The sequence below is a fragment of the Prenolepis imparis genome, unplaced genomic scaffold, assembly GCF_030444845.1.
Source record: "Prenolepis imparis isolate NDT839.2.m4 unplaced genomic scaffold, iyPreImpa1.0 SCAF_4, whole genome shotgun sequence".
NCBI classification, from domain to species: domain Eukaryota; kingdom Metazoa; phylum Arthropoda; class Insecta; order Hymenoptera; family Formicidae; genus Prenolepis; species Prenolepis imparis.
Genome location: NW_028141162.1, coordinates 12438381 through 12458832, shown reverse-complemented (window position 1 = coordinate 12458832; position 20452 = coordinate 12438381). Strand labels below are relative to the sequence as shown.

At 29.7% G+C, this 20452-nt stretch overlaps 2 protein-coding genes across 4 annotated transcripts; both read left to right on the top strand.

Moving 5' to 3' along the window:
- Positions 1-1239: 1239 nt before the first annotated feature.
- Positions 1240-9621, top strand: LOC145935051 (phospholipase B1, membrane-associated). Of its 2 annotated transcripts, XM_083036066.1 has the most exons (8): positions 1240-1372; positions 4032-4176; positions 6206-6292; positions 7122-7333; positions 7804-7986; positions 8333-8631; positions 8861-9042; positions 9463-9621. In XM_083036066.1, the coding sequence occupies exons 2-8, from the start codon at positions 4038-4040 to the stop codon at positions 9603-9605; spliced, it is 1245 nt and encodes a 414-aa protein (XP_082892192.1). In that variant the 5' UTR covers positions 1240-1372; positions 4032-4037; the 3' UTR covers positions 9606-9621. The 2 variants fall into 2 exon arrangements, with proteins under 2 accessions (XP_082892192.1, XP_082892191.1); XM_083036065.1 differs by lacking the exon at positions 1240-1372 and having other exon boundaries at positions 3955-4176.
- Positions 9622-11668: 2047 nt separating this feature from the next.
- On the top strand, positions 11669-20452 carry LOC145935050 (phospholipase B1, membrane-associated). Of its 2 annotated transcripts, none has more exons than XM_083036063.1 (9): positions 11669-12100; positions 13813-14152; positions 16561-16670; positions 16955-17159; positions 17314-17490; positions 17601-17760; positions 18179-18338; positions 18556-18707; positions 19906-20452. In XM_083036063.1, the coding sequence occupies exons 2-9, from the start codon at positions 14048-14050 to the stop codon at positions 20082-20084; spliced, it is 1248 nt and encodes a 415-aa protein (XP_082892189.1). In that variant the 5' UTR covers positions 11669-12100; positions 13813-14047; the 3' UTR covers positions 20085-20452. The 2 variants fall into 2 exon arrangements, with proteins under 2 accessions (XP_082892189.1, XP_082892190.1); XM_083036064.1 differs by having other exon boundaries at positions 13806-14152.

The following is a 20452-nucleotide window of genomic DNA, read 5'->3' as shown; positions in this document are numbered from 1 at the left end:
CTAGATGACAAAAACTATTCAAATCTATTAAACTAATATCTTTATCTTAATAATATTGTTAATAATATGTATTGTTGTATATAGTTTGTGTTGCATTACATACTTGTGTATATTATATAATATATTGCGCTGAAATGTCTATGTCTAAATTATCAAATGTTTTAAAAATTTGTCAAAATTATAACAGAAATTTTAAGAAAAAAAATCAAGATGAGACAAAGTGTGATTTTACGTATGTAAAGCTGCTAATTTTCGAGATAGTCATGAGAGTTCTGTTCTACCATTGTATACTAATGAATGTTGATAGCGCTGATTTGTTATCTGCGGAATAGAATTTCGAGGAGATAAGCCGGAGAGAGTCCCAACGACTCCGGTGGTCACTAATTACGATCGTTCCTTTATACAATCGCAATAATCATGATTCGTTATAATGCTAATTAAAAATATGATTGTTGAAAGAAAATTCCTAACAAAAAAATGCTAATGAAAATGTAATTGTAAACGTTGTTTTTGAATTATTTAATTCCTGTAATTTTATGCTATAATTAGATCAATTTGAATATTCGCGTTTTTCCCTCTCTTTTCCTTTCCCTTCTCATTACTGTTTGTTTCACCATGTATAAGATACGGAATAATTTGTATTTAATAATTCGTTCCACTTAGATATGACTTTACTATATTTAAATAATAATTTGTTCCATTTTTTAGATATGACTTTACTATATTTAAAACAGATTTTACAAATTATATGGATTTAATTTATCTCTGAATAGCATTAAACTTATATAGGATACATCGTATGTAAAAAAATTAACCGCCGTCTTTTCTTAGACACAAATGTCGAATAAAGATTACAAAGTGATCGATTTCTCGTATACATCTCACGTTCTGATATTACGTAAAATCACATCTTTCTTACAATAGATATTTTCAATATTAATATTTTCGATCGGCAACTCTAGACATCTGTTTTGAAAATAATACTGGAAATTTGCGCTTCCGACTTAAAGATGGGAGAGAAAATCGAGGAGAGAGAGATGGGAGAAAAACAAAGAGAAATATGATGAGAGGAAAAGCGAAGAGAGGGAAGAACTCACTCGTTTCAACCTTGACCTCTGACAAATCCTCTTCTTCCATCAGCGCGCCCTCCCTGCAAAGATTCTCTACTCCCTCTTTTCCCCTTTCTCACGTTCTCTATCTCTTCTAACTCAGATCCTCCAGTTTCAACTCCTTATATATGTCTTACTTACTTGGAAAAAACCGACGATCGATGCCCGACAAGAGGCGCACCGCTGCCGAAAATAGAAGTCTCCTAAATGTTGAAGCACGCTCATCCTCTCACCCTCGAAGCATCCTCGGCTGAGAATTCGAGGTACTGCGCAGGAAGAATTCCGATAGAGACCCAGAGATGCATTAATCCTTTGTCGGGATTATTCTGCTTGTCTCGTTCGAACCGCTTCAAATTTGGTCGTACTTCAGTTGAGAGTCACTAAAAGTATACAAAATGGTTTTTTGAAGTTAATTGTAAAAAAAGGATTTATATTGCAAAATATGATATCGAGTTTATTAATCAGTCAAATGGTGAACCAAATATCTTCTCATTCGTGTTAATTACAAATCGATTTTTTGTTTTCGGTTCGGAAGACTTTTGTCTTTTCCGAAGCTTTTTGACATTACTTTTTCCTTTGAAAAATTAATATCAAACTTAATATCAAGCTTTGAAATAACAGTGCTTGTGATAATATTCATTTCATAGTAGTGATTAGACATGTAATATTAAATATAATTTGACATTAAATGTTATCGGCGAGGCATTAAAGAAAGGAAAAACGAAATCGAAAGTTATCGCTTACACAATAGAATATATTTGCTCTCTTTGCTTCAAGATATCATAGAAATATATATGCTAATGATGACACATCTTTCGAATTAGTCATTTCATGCGCAATATTTTGCTGATAGTAGATGCAAAATTTAACGCAAACATAAGTTTTAATAAAATACTATACATTTGTGAAAATAGAATTTAGAGAAAATCATTAGAGTAATTATGTGCACTCTTTATATATCTAATAAAATTTAATCTTATTAATCAATTTGCAATCATTAGCAATAAGACAATCAATCTTATTATTAAATAGATGACCATATATATGTTCACATATTGATTATAACATACTTGAAAATTTATAAACAATTCTGAACTAACTATAATTTTCTTCAATATCTCGCAATATACATATTATTTTGCGTTGAATATTATTCAAGTATTCTGGTATATCATGCTCGTAATTGTATATAAAAATGAATATATAAATCACGAATTAAAATACCACATCTGCAAATATATTTTGTCAAGTGTATATTTTTTATTTTTTATTTTTAATGTCTAGAACTCTTTGTCCGTCGTTAAATAATTTTAAACGCTTCGAAAAATATATCCAAAAAACGTCTGATGATAAAATAGGCGCTGTTAGTAGCAGTAGTCGAACTCCTGCTATGATCAGCCACATTTTTTCTTGTATTCGGGATAATACAATACAATATCCATCGTAACATTGATACTACCACCAATTTTGTAACTGCCGCAATCTCGCGGCAAGTTGTTTAAGCGACTTTACATGTGCAATAGAAATACAGCAGAAGATAACTGATACACACACTTGGTTTGATTCGTGGATGCTGCATAAATCAAGAATAAATCATCGAGAATCATTCACAATTCGGTAAAAATAAAATTTGATTAAATAAGAGCTGATTAAATTATTAATCAAAGAGAGAGGTAAACTTGAATGTAATCAATATTTCACGAAAAAATACTAAAAGAAGCAAAAAAGAAGAAATTTAATTAATTAAATTTATAATCTATATATTTATAATTCACACATAAAAAGAAGTATAGCAACAACAATAAAATTATTTAATTATTTACTTACAATAATAACAATAATATAATAATTTCAATCATTTTTTATATCTAATTTTTATAATTTTATTTTTATTTATACACATTATTTTTATATTTTATTTACTTAAATTTAAATAATTTAATACTTTTAATTTTTGAGTATATTTTATGTTAAAGTTCAACTTCTTTGTACAGTTTATTTTATATCTTTTTGTGTCCTCCTTTTTCAATAAATCCGATACACGTAACAATAAGTAATTCAACAGATATGCAAATGGATTTTGATCAGTGGTATGTAAAATAGATTATATAAGTCAATGGAATTTCAATTTATATTTTAGGAAATGTTAATTATGTTAATATTAAGGTTTTATTAAACTTAATTGGTGCATTATTTTTTAAATATTTTTTTATTATTAGAGTTATGTAACTATCTAATTAGTTGCAGTCTCTAAACATCTTGAATTTACTTAATGTACTAATGTTACTAATGCATCCCGTAACTAGATATGCATTTGGGATTCAGAATTTCAATATATTCTCCTATTGTTTTTTTTTATCTCTCGAAAGATAAAAATTTAATTCCATTTTTTTATATAAATATTATGTTTTGAATAATAAAAAAATTTTTTTTAGTATATATATATATATATATATATATATAATTTCAGTATAATTCTTTTCAGGATATATAATGACCTCGGGCTATTTGCGCGTGACTTAATACACGATTATCAAATGGCTGCTAGATTGAAGGACAAATATTAAACATGAAATAAATAAATAAATAAAAAAAAAATAAATAAATTTTATATGTAACTATAACTATAACTATAAACTGTTTTTTACATAATTCTTAAGAATGTTAAAAAATAATCTAAAAATTGAAATGGTAAAAAAGATAAGATATTTGCCTTCATCGTGCTGTTTCCCATAAAGCAATCACGGTTTATTGTTTCCTATAGCGGGGCGCAAAACGGGCTGACCTTGTTTCTGATCAAGGTCGCGATTTCTGTACTGTATTTGAGTTTTCTTTGCAAGTTAAGCTGCGTGATGGGTCATTGGGTACCTCGATCTCGGACGGTGCAACACGCTTACCAAATAGTCGGTTCTATCATTCCAGAAAACAATGTGGAAATGGCTCTGTTGCATCCTGCTACTGCAGTTGTGTTGGAGGGCGTCAAGTCAGCCCGTTAAGACTGCTCTAGATACTCCCTTTAATGATGAAATATTTGCCGGTCTCCGTCATTGGGTTGAGGACTATTACGGTATGTATGTGTAATTTGCGATATATGAAAGATTATGAAAAGAAAGAACTCATATTCTTAATTCTCCATTTTTTTCAAAGTTCCTTAAAAAAATACAGACTTATTACTAAGATCTTGTAGCGTCCTGGAATTTTTTTGCATTTATATATCAATGTTTGATATAAAATTAAATGCATCTTATTCGACATTATTTCCAATTAAAAATGTTCCAAATATTTAATATGTTTAATTCAATTTTATTATTCAAATAATTTTTGCAGATCTACACATGTTAAGATTTTCAAATTTACCATATAATCATAAAAGGAAAAAAAATGTAAATCTTCTATATATTCTCATATATTACTAAAACTCATACTTGAATATGTTCTATTCTATTCTAATTCGGTACCATCGATAAATAGATGGTGCAATTTCGTGTATATACAAAATTATAAAAAAAAATGTGAGCTAAATTATAAAATTCATTTTTGATAAGCTTCAGATTCTAATTCATTCGATGAATGTATATTTACGATTTCGTGTGCATAGTTATAAAATCGTAAGCTAATTATGAAATTTATTTAATTAAGAAAATTTATTCATTTCTAATAATTTTCCGATTGTAACTCAATCGAGGTCGATGGATATACGTTTATGAGTTTGTGTGTAAAGGTATAAAGTCGTGAGCTAGTTATAAAAAATTTATATGTATTTATTTCTGAGAATTTTCAGATTCTAAGTTAATCGCATTCGATGGATGTACGTTTACGACTTCATGTGCAAAATTATCAAATCGTAAAGTTATAAAATTTATTCATTTCTGATAATTTCCCGATTCTTGGTCATATTCGACAATATATGAACATTTACGACTTCATGTGCAAAAGTTATAAAATCGTGAGCTAGTTATAAAATTTATTCATTTCTGATAGTTTTCTTCTGATGCAAATTCAATTAGTACCGCTAAATATTATTTTTATTTTTATTTTATATTAAGTGACTATACGATAAGAGTTTATATGATATATGAACATTTTGACATCTATAAAATATTTATAATAAATACATATTCAATCAATAAAGTTATGAAAAATATTCAAACAGATACTAATTGGTATTTGATTTAAGAATACTATGGTACTTTCAGTCAATTCAAGCTTAATAAATTACATAAATATTTTATATATATATAAATATATATTTAACATAATTTTTGTGTTAGCCTTGCATTTTGATATTCTTGAATTCTATTTGCTTGTAATATGAATTTACATAAATTATAATATCGACGTGAATTGTTTCGAGTCTTCGAATACTATATTTGAGAATTTTACACGCGGACAATATGACTAGTACATTAATTTACGCTTCCTCACAACATGTTATGCATTTGCTATGAATGCGATAAGCGTTAAAAATAAATATAATCTAATTATCTTTTATTTCTTTGAATGAATAGAGTGTTTCAAATACCACGTTTATAAGTAAACAAGGTAAATTTTGGAAATTTTGGCGCAAGAGCAAAAATTTAGATCAGTCACAAAATAAATATAGATTAGTTACTTGTGACGAGTATGTATGATAGTTGTAGTTTCTTTTTTGTTCTCTTTATTTCTTTGCTGTTCCTTCTAATGTTTGCTATTTATCGCATGAAAGTTATTTTTTATCTAACGTAATTTGAACAATTACTGATCAAATATGTTAATTTTGATAAAAAAATATATGCATATATACATCTTCTAATGTAGTTTAAAGGAAGTAGTTTCTTTCCGGTGAGCAAACAAATGTAACTCGCGTCTTCGTGAAGTTTCTTCCTACTCTGTGACTACTGTTCTGCATAATTCATTGCCCTAGCCGATAATTCGACGCACGTACTGAATTACATTAGAGAATCGTGCATTATATATAGTCCGTATTTTATCATTATTTAGCAATAGCAGATTTATTTGTTTTATTAAATAATTATCGTGTTTTCCTGCCTATTTATGTGCAATATAAGCAATCTTTATTTTTTATTATCTTATTGTTTGCGCTATTAATCTTACAGAGCCGATGGAAAAATTGCTGGGACCACCGCCAGGAACAACGTATCCAGAAGTTCCCAAGAATGTGCCATTTCCTTGCAATGTTTCAAGTAAGATATATTTATTAGCATTTTATCATCATTTTCCTGCTAATCTATAGCATCACTTGTTCAAAACTCTATCTTCATCTAATTTAGTCACACACATCTTCATTATTGCAATAAATATATCCTTTGTCACAAATAATATTTTTTAAAATTTCAAAATTTGACGTTTCAAGATAATTTTTTTTTCTCTAATTATTGAAGCTGTTTAAAATTAAAACAATTTTATTTTATTTTTTTTTTATAATTGCAACATATTTTTATAACACTAATTAAAGAAATTTTACATGAGAGCCAATTGATATCAATTGGCTCTCATGTAAAAAATACAATTTAATTTTCCCGGGATAGAATTTTGGTGGATGGTAATATGCGTAAGTTTCTAGGAAAATTAATTTTTTTTAAAAATAAATGGTTGTGCACAGAGCACAAATTTTACTTCATGCGAGTCAAGTGTTTAAATATAATCTGAGATTCATCTTTAATACTTCCCTAAAGAAGCGTAAGCTAGAAAAATATCGAAAGTTACTGAATCTGGAATCAAACCCTAAAAAAATATCTTTATAACTTTAAATATTAGAATTTCAACTGATTAAAATTCTATTAAAGCGAGATTCTCTCTCTCTCTTTCTTAAAATCAACTGAAAAATGTGCTTTTGCCTTAATAATTAATTATTTTAAAACTATAAATGCGTAATCGAAAAAAAAAAAAAAATGTTAACTTAAAATTAATTAAATAAAATATTTTGTAGGTACTATTAAATACAATATGATAGTGAAACACATAGTATGTACTTTCTTTATGGAGCGGGACATGATCGGTGATAAATTTTAGTTGGTCGATCAAAGGAGCCACCAACAAACGTGAACCAATTAAGACCGGGTGATATCCAACTAATTGGCACACTAGGTGATTCCCTTACATCTGGAGCCGCCGTTTTCGCAAGATGTTTTATAGCACTTTTTGTAAGCAACAGAGGAGTTACCGCGGCCGGCGGAGGTCAAAGCAATTGGAGAAAGTGGTTAACTGTTCCCAACATTATTAAGGTGGACTTTTAAGACGATCAACATTATTGTATCAATACATAGTGACATTTTTCATTTGATCGATTAAGATTTAAATTGATTGCTATAGCAATGAAAATTTAAACATTTATAACGAATAAACTCTCCACTACTGTATCCACTAGTATAATACTGTAATCCACTGATATAATTCTGAATTGCATTAACGTATGATGACAGTATAAAATAATAAACGCATTACTAAATTAAATAAGGATATAAAACAATTAATAAAAAGCTGTGCTGTAAGCAAAATATTTTTACTTTTAATTCGTTTTTGTTCATTTTGTTCTCACAGAGAATTTATAATCAAAATTAAGATTTCCGATTTTTTCCATAAACAATGATTGGAAAAATTACAGTGGTGCTTTATTAAAACAATGTTACATCCTGAGAACTAATGGCTCATTTAACAATGCAAATGAATCACATAGAAATTTTCTATCTATTAGGAATTCAACTCTGAAGTAGTAGGATATGCAGTGGCGGATTCTTTGACAGTTATGGAGTCATCGGAATTAAATGTCGCTGAAATTGGTGCTATGTCCGTAGACTTGCCTTATAATGCGCAGGTACTAGTCCAGAGAATTAAAAGTTACCCAATGGTGGGTACGACTTGGGACAAGGCTTGGAAGGTATGTTACTCGACTGATTAAATTTGTTACAAACGCGAACATCATGGAATGATAAATAGCACGATAAGTGCTGTTATTTAAAATTGTATTTTACCATTTGTAATAGAGTTAATTGTAAATAATTACAGGATTTTTTGCAAGAATTTTACATCAATTTTTTTCGCATAAAAAATTTAGTGAAAGGCTGTTCTATCTCGTCTTTCATAATTTTGTAATTTTTACTCGTCAGTATGATACATTTATAAAGCATCACTTTACCATCGACGATTCTACGCTCTTAATTATTAAAATATAAAATATTCTATTCTGACGATTAGACATTAATAATAATAAATTTTATTTACAGTTTGTCTCGATGAATATCGGAATCAACGACTTTTGTGCTAACATATGCTATGAACCAACAGCCGAAAAGGTTATAGAAGATCATAAAAAAAATGTAATTGAAACTTTATGGGTACTGAAAAAAAATCTGCCGCGAACCTTCGTAGCTATAATTGCGCCTATAAGTTCAGCAGCTTTGGTTGAGGCTCAACAAGGAAACCCATCGTTTAATTGTTCTCTCACAATGAGTTTCGAGTGCCCTTGTATGTTTGGCTTTTCATTTAGACCCCATAGAAAATATTATTATGATATAATAGAAAGGTGAGCTCACACACCACATTATTCTTATCAAATGGCAATAATTATTTTTGATATGCGACTTATCGTGGTTTTAGATATACATTATATTACATGGAAATATTTTATAATAGTATAATAAATTAATTCTAACGATTCTAAAATCCATATCCTCGAGATATAAAAGTATTATTGGCAATATTTTTAAAAGCGAAATGTAGAGATTAAATAAAAACTGGAAAAAATGTTTTAGGTGGTCAAAAGCAGAGATGGAAATCTCTTTAATGCCAGAGTGGCAGAGTGATGATTTTGCAGTCACAGCTCAACCCGGTCTAAGGCATTCATTGTTACCAAAAAATAAGAATGGAATTGTCCCTATACATGAATATTTAAGCATTGATTGTCTTCACTTTAGACAAAGAACTAATGCTTGGTGTAAGTTTACTTTTCTCTAACAAGAAATATCACATAAATAACTTTCTTTAATCTTCAAGTTTTTTAAAAATCTTTATTTCAACTAATCTCTTCTGTATTTAAAATTGTTTAATTTTTTTTATTCAGTGTTAATAGTAATTTTTTTATTCAATGTTAATAATAATCAGCATGTAATATTGCAATAATTTTAAAAAATGCAATAATAATCATTATGGTTACGAGTATATTACAATCAGTTTGACAAGTCGTTTAACTTACTTCTTAAAATCGTAACAGTCGTATTAGTACAGGATTATCGAAAATTATCATTAAATAAATATCAACTCAAACTCATAATAATTACCAACTCAAACAAAATTTTAATTTAATATTGAAAAATTAAATGCATTAAAAAATATTTTGTTTCTATTTTTTTTGCAGATGCAAATATTCTATGGAACAATTTGTTGCAACCAGTAGGTAAGAAATCAGAGACATGGGAACCGCCTTTCAAGACATTCTTATGCCCAACAGAAGAAAGACCTTATCTGGCTACAAATGTAAATTCAGGGATATATGATTAAAAAAAGTAGAAAAATAGACCCAGCATATTTTCTATCTTCGCAATGTTTTGGTATAAGAATCAAGTGAAAAAGAAGAGAAACATATCTAGTAATGCTTTTTTTCTATCATTCACGCTTATGCGTGTGAATGTGTACGCATTTCTTGTGAACGCACATTCGCATTCAGGTGTCTGCTACTTTCTTTCATTAGAAGAAGACGGAGCTTCTAGTTATGTGTTTTCCTTTTATTTCTACTTATTCTTAAGGCTCCTGCATACTCGATTGCCAAGTCCGTAAAATTTGTACGACAGCGCCACATTTGGCAAAACTATAAACTAAAAAGCGTGAAAATGACATAAATTATTCTTGCGACTTACAGCGTCATTTATTATTTTAGTGCAGTGTTTCTATTTTTAAAATAATTGTTATAGTGTTAAAATATACCGAAGACTCTCATTTTGTTATAATTTATTATGTAAAAGCAAATATTTATTTCATTTCGATACCTGTCAAACAGCTGGTTTTCGTCCTTGATTAGGCTCAATTCAATTCGACATATACAATGTTATTTATTGCTTATTCAAACAAAAGGAGAGTTTTCGGTATATTTTACAAGTTGGTTCTATCGATTACAAACCCTATTTTATTGAAAAACATTTTTATTTTAGCGTAAGTCGCAAGAATTTTCATGGTATATTTTCTCGCTTCTGACGTCATCAATTCAAGATGGCTGCAGTGAGTATGCAGTAGCCTTAAGATTACGTCATTATATATAATTTATTGCTCGGTCTATTTATTTTATATATATAATTCCATTTTGAAGAAAAATACAAATCCTCTAGCAAAACTGATTATTGCTCGTGTATGAGAAATATTAATACTTGACAAAGGAGAAAGTATCGATCGCATTATTGGATCATGAATCAAGCAATTGTAATATGATTTTTTTAAACGTAGTTGCAATGCCATAATTATTTAAGTATAGTCAGAGCGCTATAATGTGCTTATTTATCCTTTATAGAGCAAATATATATGGACGGAAAATTGTTCCATGCAAAATTATTCTAATTATTATTATTTCGTGATGCTATAAAGGATTACACAACGTTAAGTTGCACATATAATTGTATTATGTCTATTATTTTCTATGGATTTAAATGTATGTTCTATTTAGTTGCATTTCATGTATTTACGATTACGTTGCAAACTGTAAGATGTGTGAATCAGAGATTGAAACCGGTGATTTTCATAATAACAGCAATAAAAAAGACTCAATTGGTATAAATATCGGTATATATAGTAGGCATCAAAATTATATTATTATATTAGTAAATGCATTAATACATGAAATTAAAGCTCTTACTTTTTTTCATAATGCAAAGATTTCTTGTAATCACAAACAAATGGGCTTATTAATTTTCTCTGTAAATATAAAAAAATAATACGATTATAACCAGTTATGGACGAATTATATACCTTTTATTTCTTTTTTTGTAAAATATATATCATGGATATTACTTGATCAATTTGATAATAAAAACATTCAAGAATAATATAATAATAAATAGTAATATCGCTATATATACTGATATTACCGAAAAGTGTTATGTACATATCAAAAAGTTATGCATATTATGAAAATTTCGATTTTTGACGTCTAATATGATTACCAATGTGATTAAAAATTTTTTCTTTGCCATCTTAATAAAGATAAATACGATACCGGTATACAATTGATAAAGAAATTATTTCGGTATTCAATCCTTGATGTTAAAGATATTTAATGTAATTTCAGATAAGCTGTTCTGTATAAAAGAGAATTTGTCAATAAATATTCAAACAAGTATAATGTGTCTTCGTGTACATACATATAAAGTGTAAGCGTATATTAACAAGAAGGAAGGTAATTTATCGTAACACCGGCTGTCTAATGTCTCGTTACTCACGTATGCTTCTGACTACTACCGCCTATTAGGATTACGAAAGAATGCAGGGGAATCGTCAATATGTTCAAAGGTGGGGGTCACATCGATGGGCACGAGAACGTCTTTCTTCGACCCGCTTCATTCATGTTTAGTGGTGTCATCCGGTAATACTGTTGAAGAGAATCGGCTTTCTTCGCGCTAATCGACACGCAAATCGCGAAGTTTCTCGACGTTTTCGTGAGATAACTATAATTTATTAGCATTATAATTTTACGCGACAGAGTTTGGTGTTTAGATAATTGTTTGAGAATTTATCCCGAGCGCTTTTACGCCAAAAACGATAAAGATTTTTACGGCAAAAGAAAGGAAATTTTTTTTCGCAAGAACAGTTTTTGCAGACTTGAAGGTGTTGTCATGAAAAATATTCAGAATTTAGAAGAGCTAATCTTAAATATGTAAAAGTTGATTTACATATAGTGAGAAAATATACCTAATTATAATGAAAAAATTTCAAATTTTTAATAAGCTTTCTGATGCTTTAACAATCCCTCAATTGTAACAATGCGGGATAACAGATCACCGGATAGCAAGGTACATATATATATTTGTAACCGCTGAAAATCATATAATTTTCATAAACTAAATTTATATACAAAATACAAGCAAAAAGAATATTTCATTAACTTTTATATTTTTTAATTTGATCTATGAAAAAAATATTCGTAAAGAGTTTATTAAATGTGTATATACAGGGTGTCCCGAAACTACCGCGAGATATTTTAAAGGCAGATTCTCTGGCCAATTTAAAAACGATTTTTCCTCAGCGAAAATGTTGAGGCACCAATAATTTTCGAGTTATAAGCGATTAAAAATAAAGGGTTTCTCGTAAACTAAGCCCTCTAGAAATATAATATTAACAAAACCACATTCTTTAATTAATTTTAAGTAAAGTTTCTTTTAATAGAATTTAAATTTAAGGCTTAGTTACAAAGATACATGATGACAAAAATTGGGAACATGCAAAAAATGACGGTCTCCCTCGACATTTTCGTTGAGGAAAAATCGTTTTTAAATTGGCCAGAGAATCTGCCTTTAAAATATCTCGCGGTAGTTTCGGGACACCCTGTATATATACAATATAATATTTCTTCTTTATGTTGACGAGCGTGTTAAAAAGCTCTTCATATATTCACGCTAATGTATTCTTGTATGATTCGATATTCTGACAACGTCGTTTCTACTTTTTACATCACAAATGACAAATTGCATTTTCTAAAGATATGAAAAGTGATTTATGAAAATGCCCAACGGGGCTGGTACGCGAACTTGCACACTAGCGAAAGCGCGTCTTTCGTCTCTTAAAAGAAGATTCTGTAAAGTGATACTTTCGAAGCCTTTGTCCACTCTTTCGTTTTTTATTTTCTTAGGAAATTATGCGAAAACATTGTTCGTTGTTCCGGTCATTTGCATTCCTGAGAAATTAAACGGAACCACAGTGGCTTCTTATTATAAGAAGAATTATTATATCGTTATATAATTAGAGACGTATTTGAGAAATGAGGCAATTTAAATATAATGCACGTCAAATGTATTTTTAATCGAAAGGAAAAACTCTCTAGGGCCAAACTTGATATAATCGGAATCCCTGAAAGACATTCACTTTCTCTTGATCATAGATATCGAAGCTAACGGAATTCAAAAGAATATGATGTGTTTAATGTTAGGTTTCAAGTGAAGAAAAAAAATTCCTTACAAATCTAACTGTATTTTTTTAAATTTACAAATTGTATATAAATTCTGTGACACGATTCCTATAATTGTTCCAAGCCGTCCCTAACATCAATACAAGTGACATGACAAAAAAACTCATTCTCTTTCCCCCCATTCTATAAAATTTATATTAAAATTAAGAGATTGAACAAATTTCGAAGAACAACGATTAAAGATTTTTTGCCTGCACTTCAGAATTTAATTAGAAATATTTAACGCCAATTTTGCTGTACATTTTTATTTGGAATACAGATATTATATATTGGGATACAGAATTTAAAATTGCATATTAATGTAATATTAAGAAAAATTGGAGAATGTTAGTTTTGCATCTTTACTTCGATGAAGAGATTGGTTCGAAACTTATCCATTACTCGAAGGATCAGAGAGAGATTGACTAAACAATTCTCTATATCGCGATAGGTATCCGTCGTTAAATAAACGGGAATCTGGTCGCGGTTTTATCGAAACGATTCTCTCGCTTTATGCATACGCAAATAACGGCTCGTACATACATACATCAAAGTTTGCAGTTCTCTCCAGTCGAAGACTCGAAAGACTTGTTAAAGACGCTCGCTTCTTAAGATTGAAGGCAGCGAATCGATGGCGACCGGAAGTCTCGTTCGACCAAGTCGGAGGCCGAACAAGATCTTTCAACATGAAATGATTAGCAGTTGAAGAATAAAAAAAATCTGAAGAAAATCGGAAAGAGATTTCTTTGGTAATCAATTCTCGAAACACTCGTTGATAACTCTCGAGAGAAGAGTCATGAGAGTTCAAGTAATTTACTTATATCTGGCCATCGTTGGCTTTCATCTGTGCAATTGCATGTCCTTCACGGATTTCTTGTACAGAATACTTCAAGCAGGCAAGGTAAGTTTTTGGTATTAAGATCGCGAAGTTAAGAATTAGCTAAATTTCATATTGATTGTATTAAAATATTTATCTCTTTTTGCTTATTTCACGAATCTAACAATTCGAGATTCGAGAAATTTTTGTATTAAACTAATTTTAGGTCTACCAAATCTATACTAACTTGAAATTTAAATTAAATTAATTAATTAATTTAAAAAAAAAAAAATAAATAAATTTGATAAATTGGATTAAACAAATAACGTAGTAAATTAAATAACTAAGGAAAAAGTATTAAAATTAATTATATAGAATATAAAGGTGCGTAAAGCAAAAATTCATAAAGCAAAGCTATGCAAAAAAAGAAACTTGTCCCACTAATGTTAATTTTTGCAATTTAAGTTGTAACCGCAATATAACTATTGAAGATAAAGAAAGTGAGAGTTACCAAGCTTGTAATTGTTCACAAATTCAATAGTCTAACTGACAAGTGGACTGACAAGAAACATTATTGCCAGAATTGCCAAAAATGTTTTAGTATGCAGATCATTCTACGTTCGTTCCAAACGAGAAATCGTGCGTGATTTGCGAGTTAAAATCAGATCTTTTATCCAGACGATATTTGTAATTTCTTCTTAGATTTGCGAAAATATTTGCAAACAAAATTTAAATATGACATTATCTGTTAAACAGCTTTTTCTTTTTCTCTCTATCGTTGATTTTAATATAAAATAATATAAAAGCAATATATAAAATACATAAAAAAAAATCACTAACGCGCCCTTTCTATAATGCGATTTATAGTCCGATTTATAATCCAATTTATAATTTGCATTTTTTTCTATTATTATTAATATTATTAAATCGACAAAAAATTATCTATGACGTTAAAAATCAAATCTTAATTTCTTAATATTAAAAACCGGAAGTTGTCGCAATTCGAAAAGAAGAATGCTTTGCATTCCACGCGATCGGAGAAAGCCCGGAACATTTCTTTTTGTCTGCTTTGATCTGCAAGCCTTGTGCATATCGAATATATTCAGGATCGTTTCAATATATTTCGGTTTTTATAAATATAATTATCGTCTTTATAAATAGAATTTTATAAATAGAATAATCGTCACATTATATGCTCTTCTTATAAAAATTCCACATAGATTAGTCATTTAAAGTTCGTAAAATTGTAAAATTTTAAATGGAAAGTTTACTTTTTAATAGTAATAAATATTCTTAATTAATTAATTATTATTTTAAAAGGTGGATAAAATATACGTTATGGTATTGTAATAAAATGTATGCAAATAATAAAAAATATTTAACAGCCTAACGTCTCTCTCGAAAGTCCAACAAATGTAGTCAAGACACACCTAGATGTGACATATCCAGTTCGAGAGTATGACTGACAAATTATTTATATGTATTGCCAATATTTAAGTCGCGACGCGACGCAATGCACGTTGGAATGCAAATCGAAGAAAGCAAGAGTGTAGACATGTGTCGAATGTTAAGCACGCTAATCGACACCGGCTTAAATGCGCTGTCAGAAAAAAACCGCAAGTGAAAAGTCTCGTTCTACTTTGGAGATACATTTGCACAATTGATTGCAGAGAAATAATTCTTGTGTATATTAGCAGGAAAGGTTTACTTAATGTAATATTATATCATCAACAATGTTTCTAACTTCTAACAAGAACTTTTCCGCGATCGTGCAATATTTTTAATTTTCGAGACGATTTAGTTTTTGCGAAAATTTTATGAAAGAACTTCAATTATATTTATTTATATTTTTATATGAATGATAATGGCAGTTGCATGAAATTAAAATCTTTATCGAGGCATTTATTTTTTTGTATATCTGTAGACGTAATTATTTCATTGACTTTACATGTGTTTCTTTTTAAATTAAAATTTAATGAGTAGTTTAATAATTAATATTATTTTAATAACAAAATAATTAATGCAAAAAAAGTTGGAATATATTGATAAAATCCTATACTGTCGTTCGAATCAAAATTATAATTATCGTTGCAGTAATCAAATTGGGTAATCACATATCTTGTGAGTTGCGCAAACTCAAATACTCGAACGAGTGTTTGAAGATGAGAGTCACTTCAATGAAGATACGAATCTCGCGTAATTAGATATTGTAGTTAGACATCAGAGAGTGGCATCAAAGCGCGTCATATCTCATCAAAGGAGAAATTACTTTACTTGCACAATTATGCAAATCTTATGTAAAAGAACACGATAAATTACGTGAAATCGTATTATAACCATTTTGTTTTAAAATAATTTTGCATCCTCAGAGTTATTGTAATTAATGCATGAACAAGTATTAGATATACCGAATACGATAAAACATTCTTCACATGTGCATAAAATAAACAGAGCTAGGTGTGTATGATTCATTCAAATTATTCAATTTTCAGAAAAAATTCGATGCAGATGGAATTCCGAGCTACGTGCTACAGAGTGGCGTACGAAGGCAACCGATAATCTCCAACAACGTTTCGTTTCCATGCAATGTGCATTCTGGCAGGTATAATTTCATTTAATTAATATTTTATGCAATACCACACGAGAGATATAATTCTCTCGGCGATTATGAGTGGAGCATTTTCATTACACAGATACTTGCTCATAATTTTGATTATTTTGGAGCTGATTATAGTCATTTGTATCATTTCTTAATGACAATAAATATGATTTATGTATCAGCAGACGATCGCATTTAGTGCTAAATGTATACGAATATACGATATATATATAAGTTCTAAATCAATAAGTAAATTTCAAAAACTCACCCTTTTCTCTTCCTCGCAGATCCTTGTCGATACCAGACAACGTTCATCGATTGAGACCGGGCGACATCGACGTGATCGGTGGTCTTGGTGATTCCTTAGTCGCCGGAAACGGCGCCATGGAAGAATTCGCTGCAGGAACCTTCATCGAGGCACGTGGAGTCAGCTGGTGCGCCGGAGGCCAGGGTGATTGGAGGCAGTTTCTCACGCTTCCTAATATTTTGAAGGTACACGCGCATGTAGAGCGAGTGAAAAATTATGTATGAATGAATGTTCAGTCTCTTCAATCCAGCGCAGCGTTCAATTCCATCTGTAATTTAAAAAAACGATGTTTTTTCATTATTACAATGATATTCATTATTACAATCATATTATATACAGATATTCAATCCGAGATTAACCGGATATTCTACGGGTACGGGTGAGTTTCATTCAACTTCGGCGAAACTGAACATCGCCTTCCCAGTTGCTGCTACGGAGGATGTGTTGCAGCAAGCGAGAATCTTGGTGCAGAGGATCAAAACCGATCCGAAAATAAATGTAAAGAAACACTGGAAGGTAATAATTCTCGTGCGTCTTGCAATTTTTTATTGCGATATGAGGAAAAATATAATCACTATTAAAATTTTCACTTAATTTTAAACAAAAATGTTTCTTTTATCTTTCAGCTTATAACAATCCTCTTTGGAGCTAACGATATTTGTTCAGCGCAATGTTATGATCCACAACAGTTTTCGCCAATGCGTTATGCCCTGAATTTACGAAGAGCGCTTGATTTCTTAAGGATCGCGCTTCCTCGAACGCTGGTCAATCTGATTCCACCCATAGGTGATAATTTAATAACAAATTTAATGAGCAGATTAGTTGGATAAAATCTAATTAGTAATCAATGTAAATGAGAGCGGACTAATGAGAGGCAAATGGTTCCGGAAGTCGATCGTTGCATTTCCGCGCTTTGGCTCTTATTAGTCCATTCTCATTTGCGTTGATTATATACATATATAACAGAGCCATTTTCCAATTTTTGTTAATTAGTAATTTTAGAAAAAAGTTAATAAATTTAATTAGTAACTTTATATACTAACATGAACAAAAAGATATTGTTGCAATATGTATGTATCTCTGGCTCGAATGCCTTTCTTTCACAGATCTTGAAATACTATATAACAAAAATTATAGCGCATATTACTTTTCACAAAGATTTTATCGTATGTACTTATATCTATCTGCATTATTTTTTTGATAGATGTCACGGTCTCGATTAGAGTAAAGCGAAGTGTCATGTGCAAGATATTGCATCCCCTTTATTGCGCTTGTATGCACGAGGGTAATCGGCCGGAAATTAACGCGTCGAACATGACACGGCTTTATCAGCAAGCCGCCGAAACTTTAATATATTCAGGAAGGTAAATCCTCAATACACTCAACGTAGAATTAAATATATTTTGCTTAATCAACAACCTATTAATTTTTTATTCTTTTTTTTCTGTCTCCATTATTATTTGAAAGAAACTTTTTCATTATATTTGATGTATATGTGCTGAGAAAGTTGTTTGGTGCATTAAATTCATAAATTTATTTACACAAAATGTTAGTGAATGTATTTGTTGTTTTTCTTTATAGATACGATAAATTCCCGGATTTCACGGTGGTATTACAGCCATTTACTAAATTATTCAATGCACCTAATGCAGATCCTAATCATGCACCGCCAATCGATTCTACTCTGGTCACATACGATTGTTTCCACTTCAGTCAGAAAGGACATGCGCTCGGTAAAAGATATAGATATAATATTAATAGTAAAAAATATGTGTTAATATTTTTACTGTTCTATTTTTGTTGTTTCAAGCAAATATTTTCATTCAAGATTCAAAATATAAACTTTATGTTAAATTAATTGTTGCAAAAATGTAATAATGCTATTTACTATTGCTATTTATTGTCATCGATTGAGTTGCGCCTAACAACATCGAAAAGAACACTGAAGCGTTAAAACGGCTGCATTTCACTAGGCGACACGAAGAATCAGAGTGTTACAATAAATAATGAATAAAGTTAGAGAATAGCGATACAAAAATTCAGTATAAAAATTTTTTTACGCAATAATATTAATTTAGATTTTATCAAAAAGTTATTATTATTTTATTAATTTATACAGTTCACTATATTTTACTTAAGAATTATTATATTGTTAGATTGCTAATAGTAGCGTAATCTTTTATTGTATATATAAAAATTAATTTTTTTTTATTTTACGCAAATCAAATGCAGATTGCAGATAAATATTAATGATCGATTGCAATAAAGTTTCTAAAATAAGTTAATTTTAATCATATTAAAAATCAGTTACGCTTGTATAATTATGTTAATTGTCTTGAAGAATTTCGATATCGATGAACATTTGCGAAGATATTGCACATAATGCACGTTCAACTTGAAAATTAATTTAATATTCCGTATTACGCAAGTGCAACATACATATATACTATGATTAGTTATGTCAGAGACACGTAACAAGCGTGCATATTCATAAATGTAAAATTTGCATTTATATTTTGCTATTGTAATGCAAAATAATAAGGACGACACTCAGGAATTAATTCGCGGGTTAATGAAGGCCTCTTGTACGAAGATCGGTCAGTTAATGATTATATTTGCTGATATTATATTTACGTGGTTAAAAATAAATAGATCATTTAAGCAACGCTTTCATGGGCAATAAAATGATCATCTGTTCCTTGCAGCTGGCTTGTTATAAACGCGAGCGCGTGTTTGTCAGTGGCGTGTGAATGGTTTAAGAGAAATCATTAAGTATCTTTTAGATGATGTCAATGAGAGTCATGGTGAAAGAAAACGTCACGTCATTGAAACTATTCGCATTGTCACTTTTACGCGAAAATAGCGAAATAAATGACGCGAAAACGTAACATTTTCGTTTCTTTTAAGCATTTGCTTCCTTCTTGTTTTCAGGTGCTAATCTTTTGTGGAACAATATGCTGGAACCAGTCGGAAACAAGACGGAAAACGGATTGCCTAAGATACTGGAGAGAGTACTCTGCCCTACAGAGAATGCACCCTACTTCTTTACGAATGTTAATTCGCGCTTTTTTCGAATGACTGGCAGACAAGATGAAATTGCATCCAGATAGCGTAAGTTTCGGCAGTGATCGAGCATGATTTATGAGAATATTTATGCAATGCATAATAAGACGTCGAACAAATTGGATGGAATAGTAATGCATCTATTATCGATATATTATTCGCATAAAATTTTTTGGGCTAAAAAAAACGTAAATGAAATACTATATAATTTAAATACAATAAAGATATAATTTTAGTGTAAATTAAGCACCCCTGTTTATACATATGTATTCGCATAATTAGTGTTCAAGTTGATTTTACTCACTCGCTAATTATTATTATATGATGTGTTTGCGATAATTTCATTATTTCTCATACTTGAGAAGAATGTAATCGTCTATAATGTGATAACATTTTTTAATTTGAGAGATAGTAC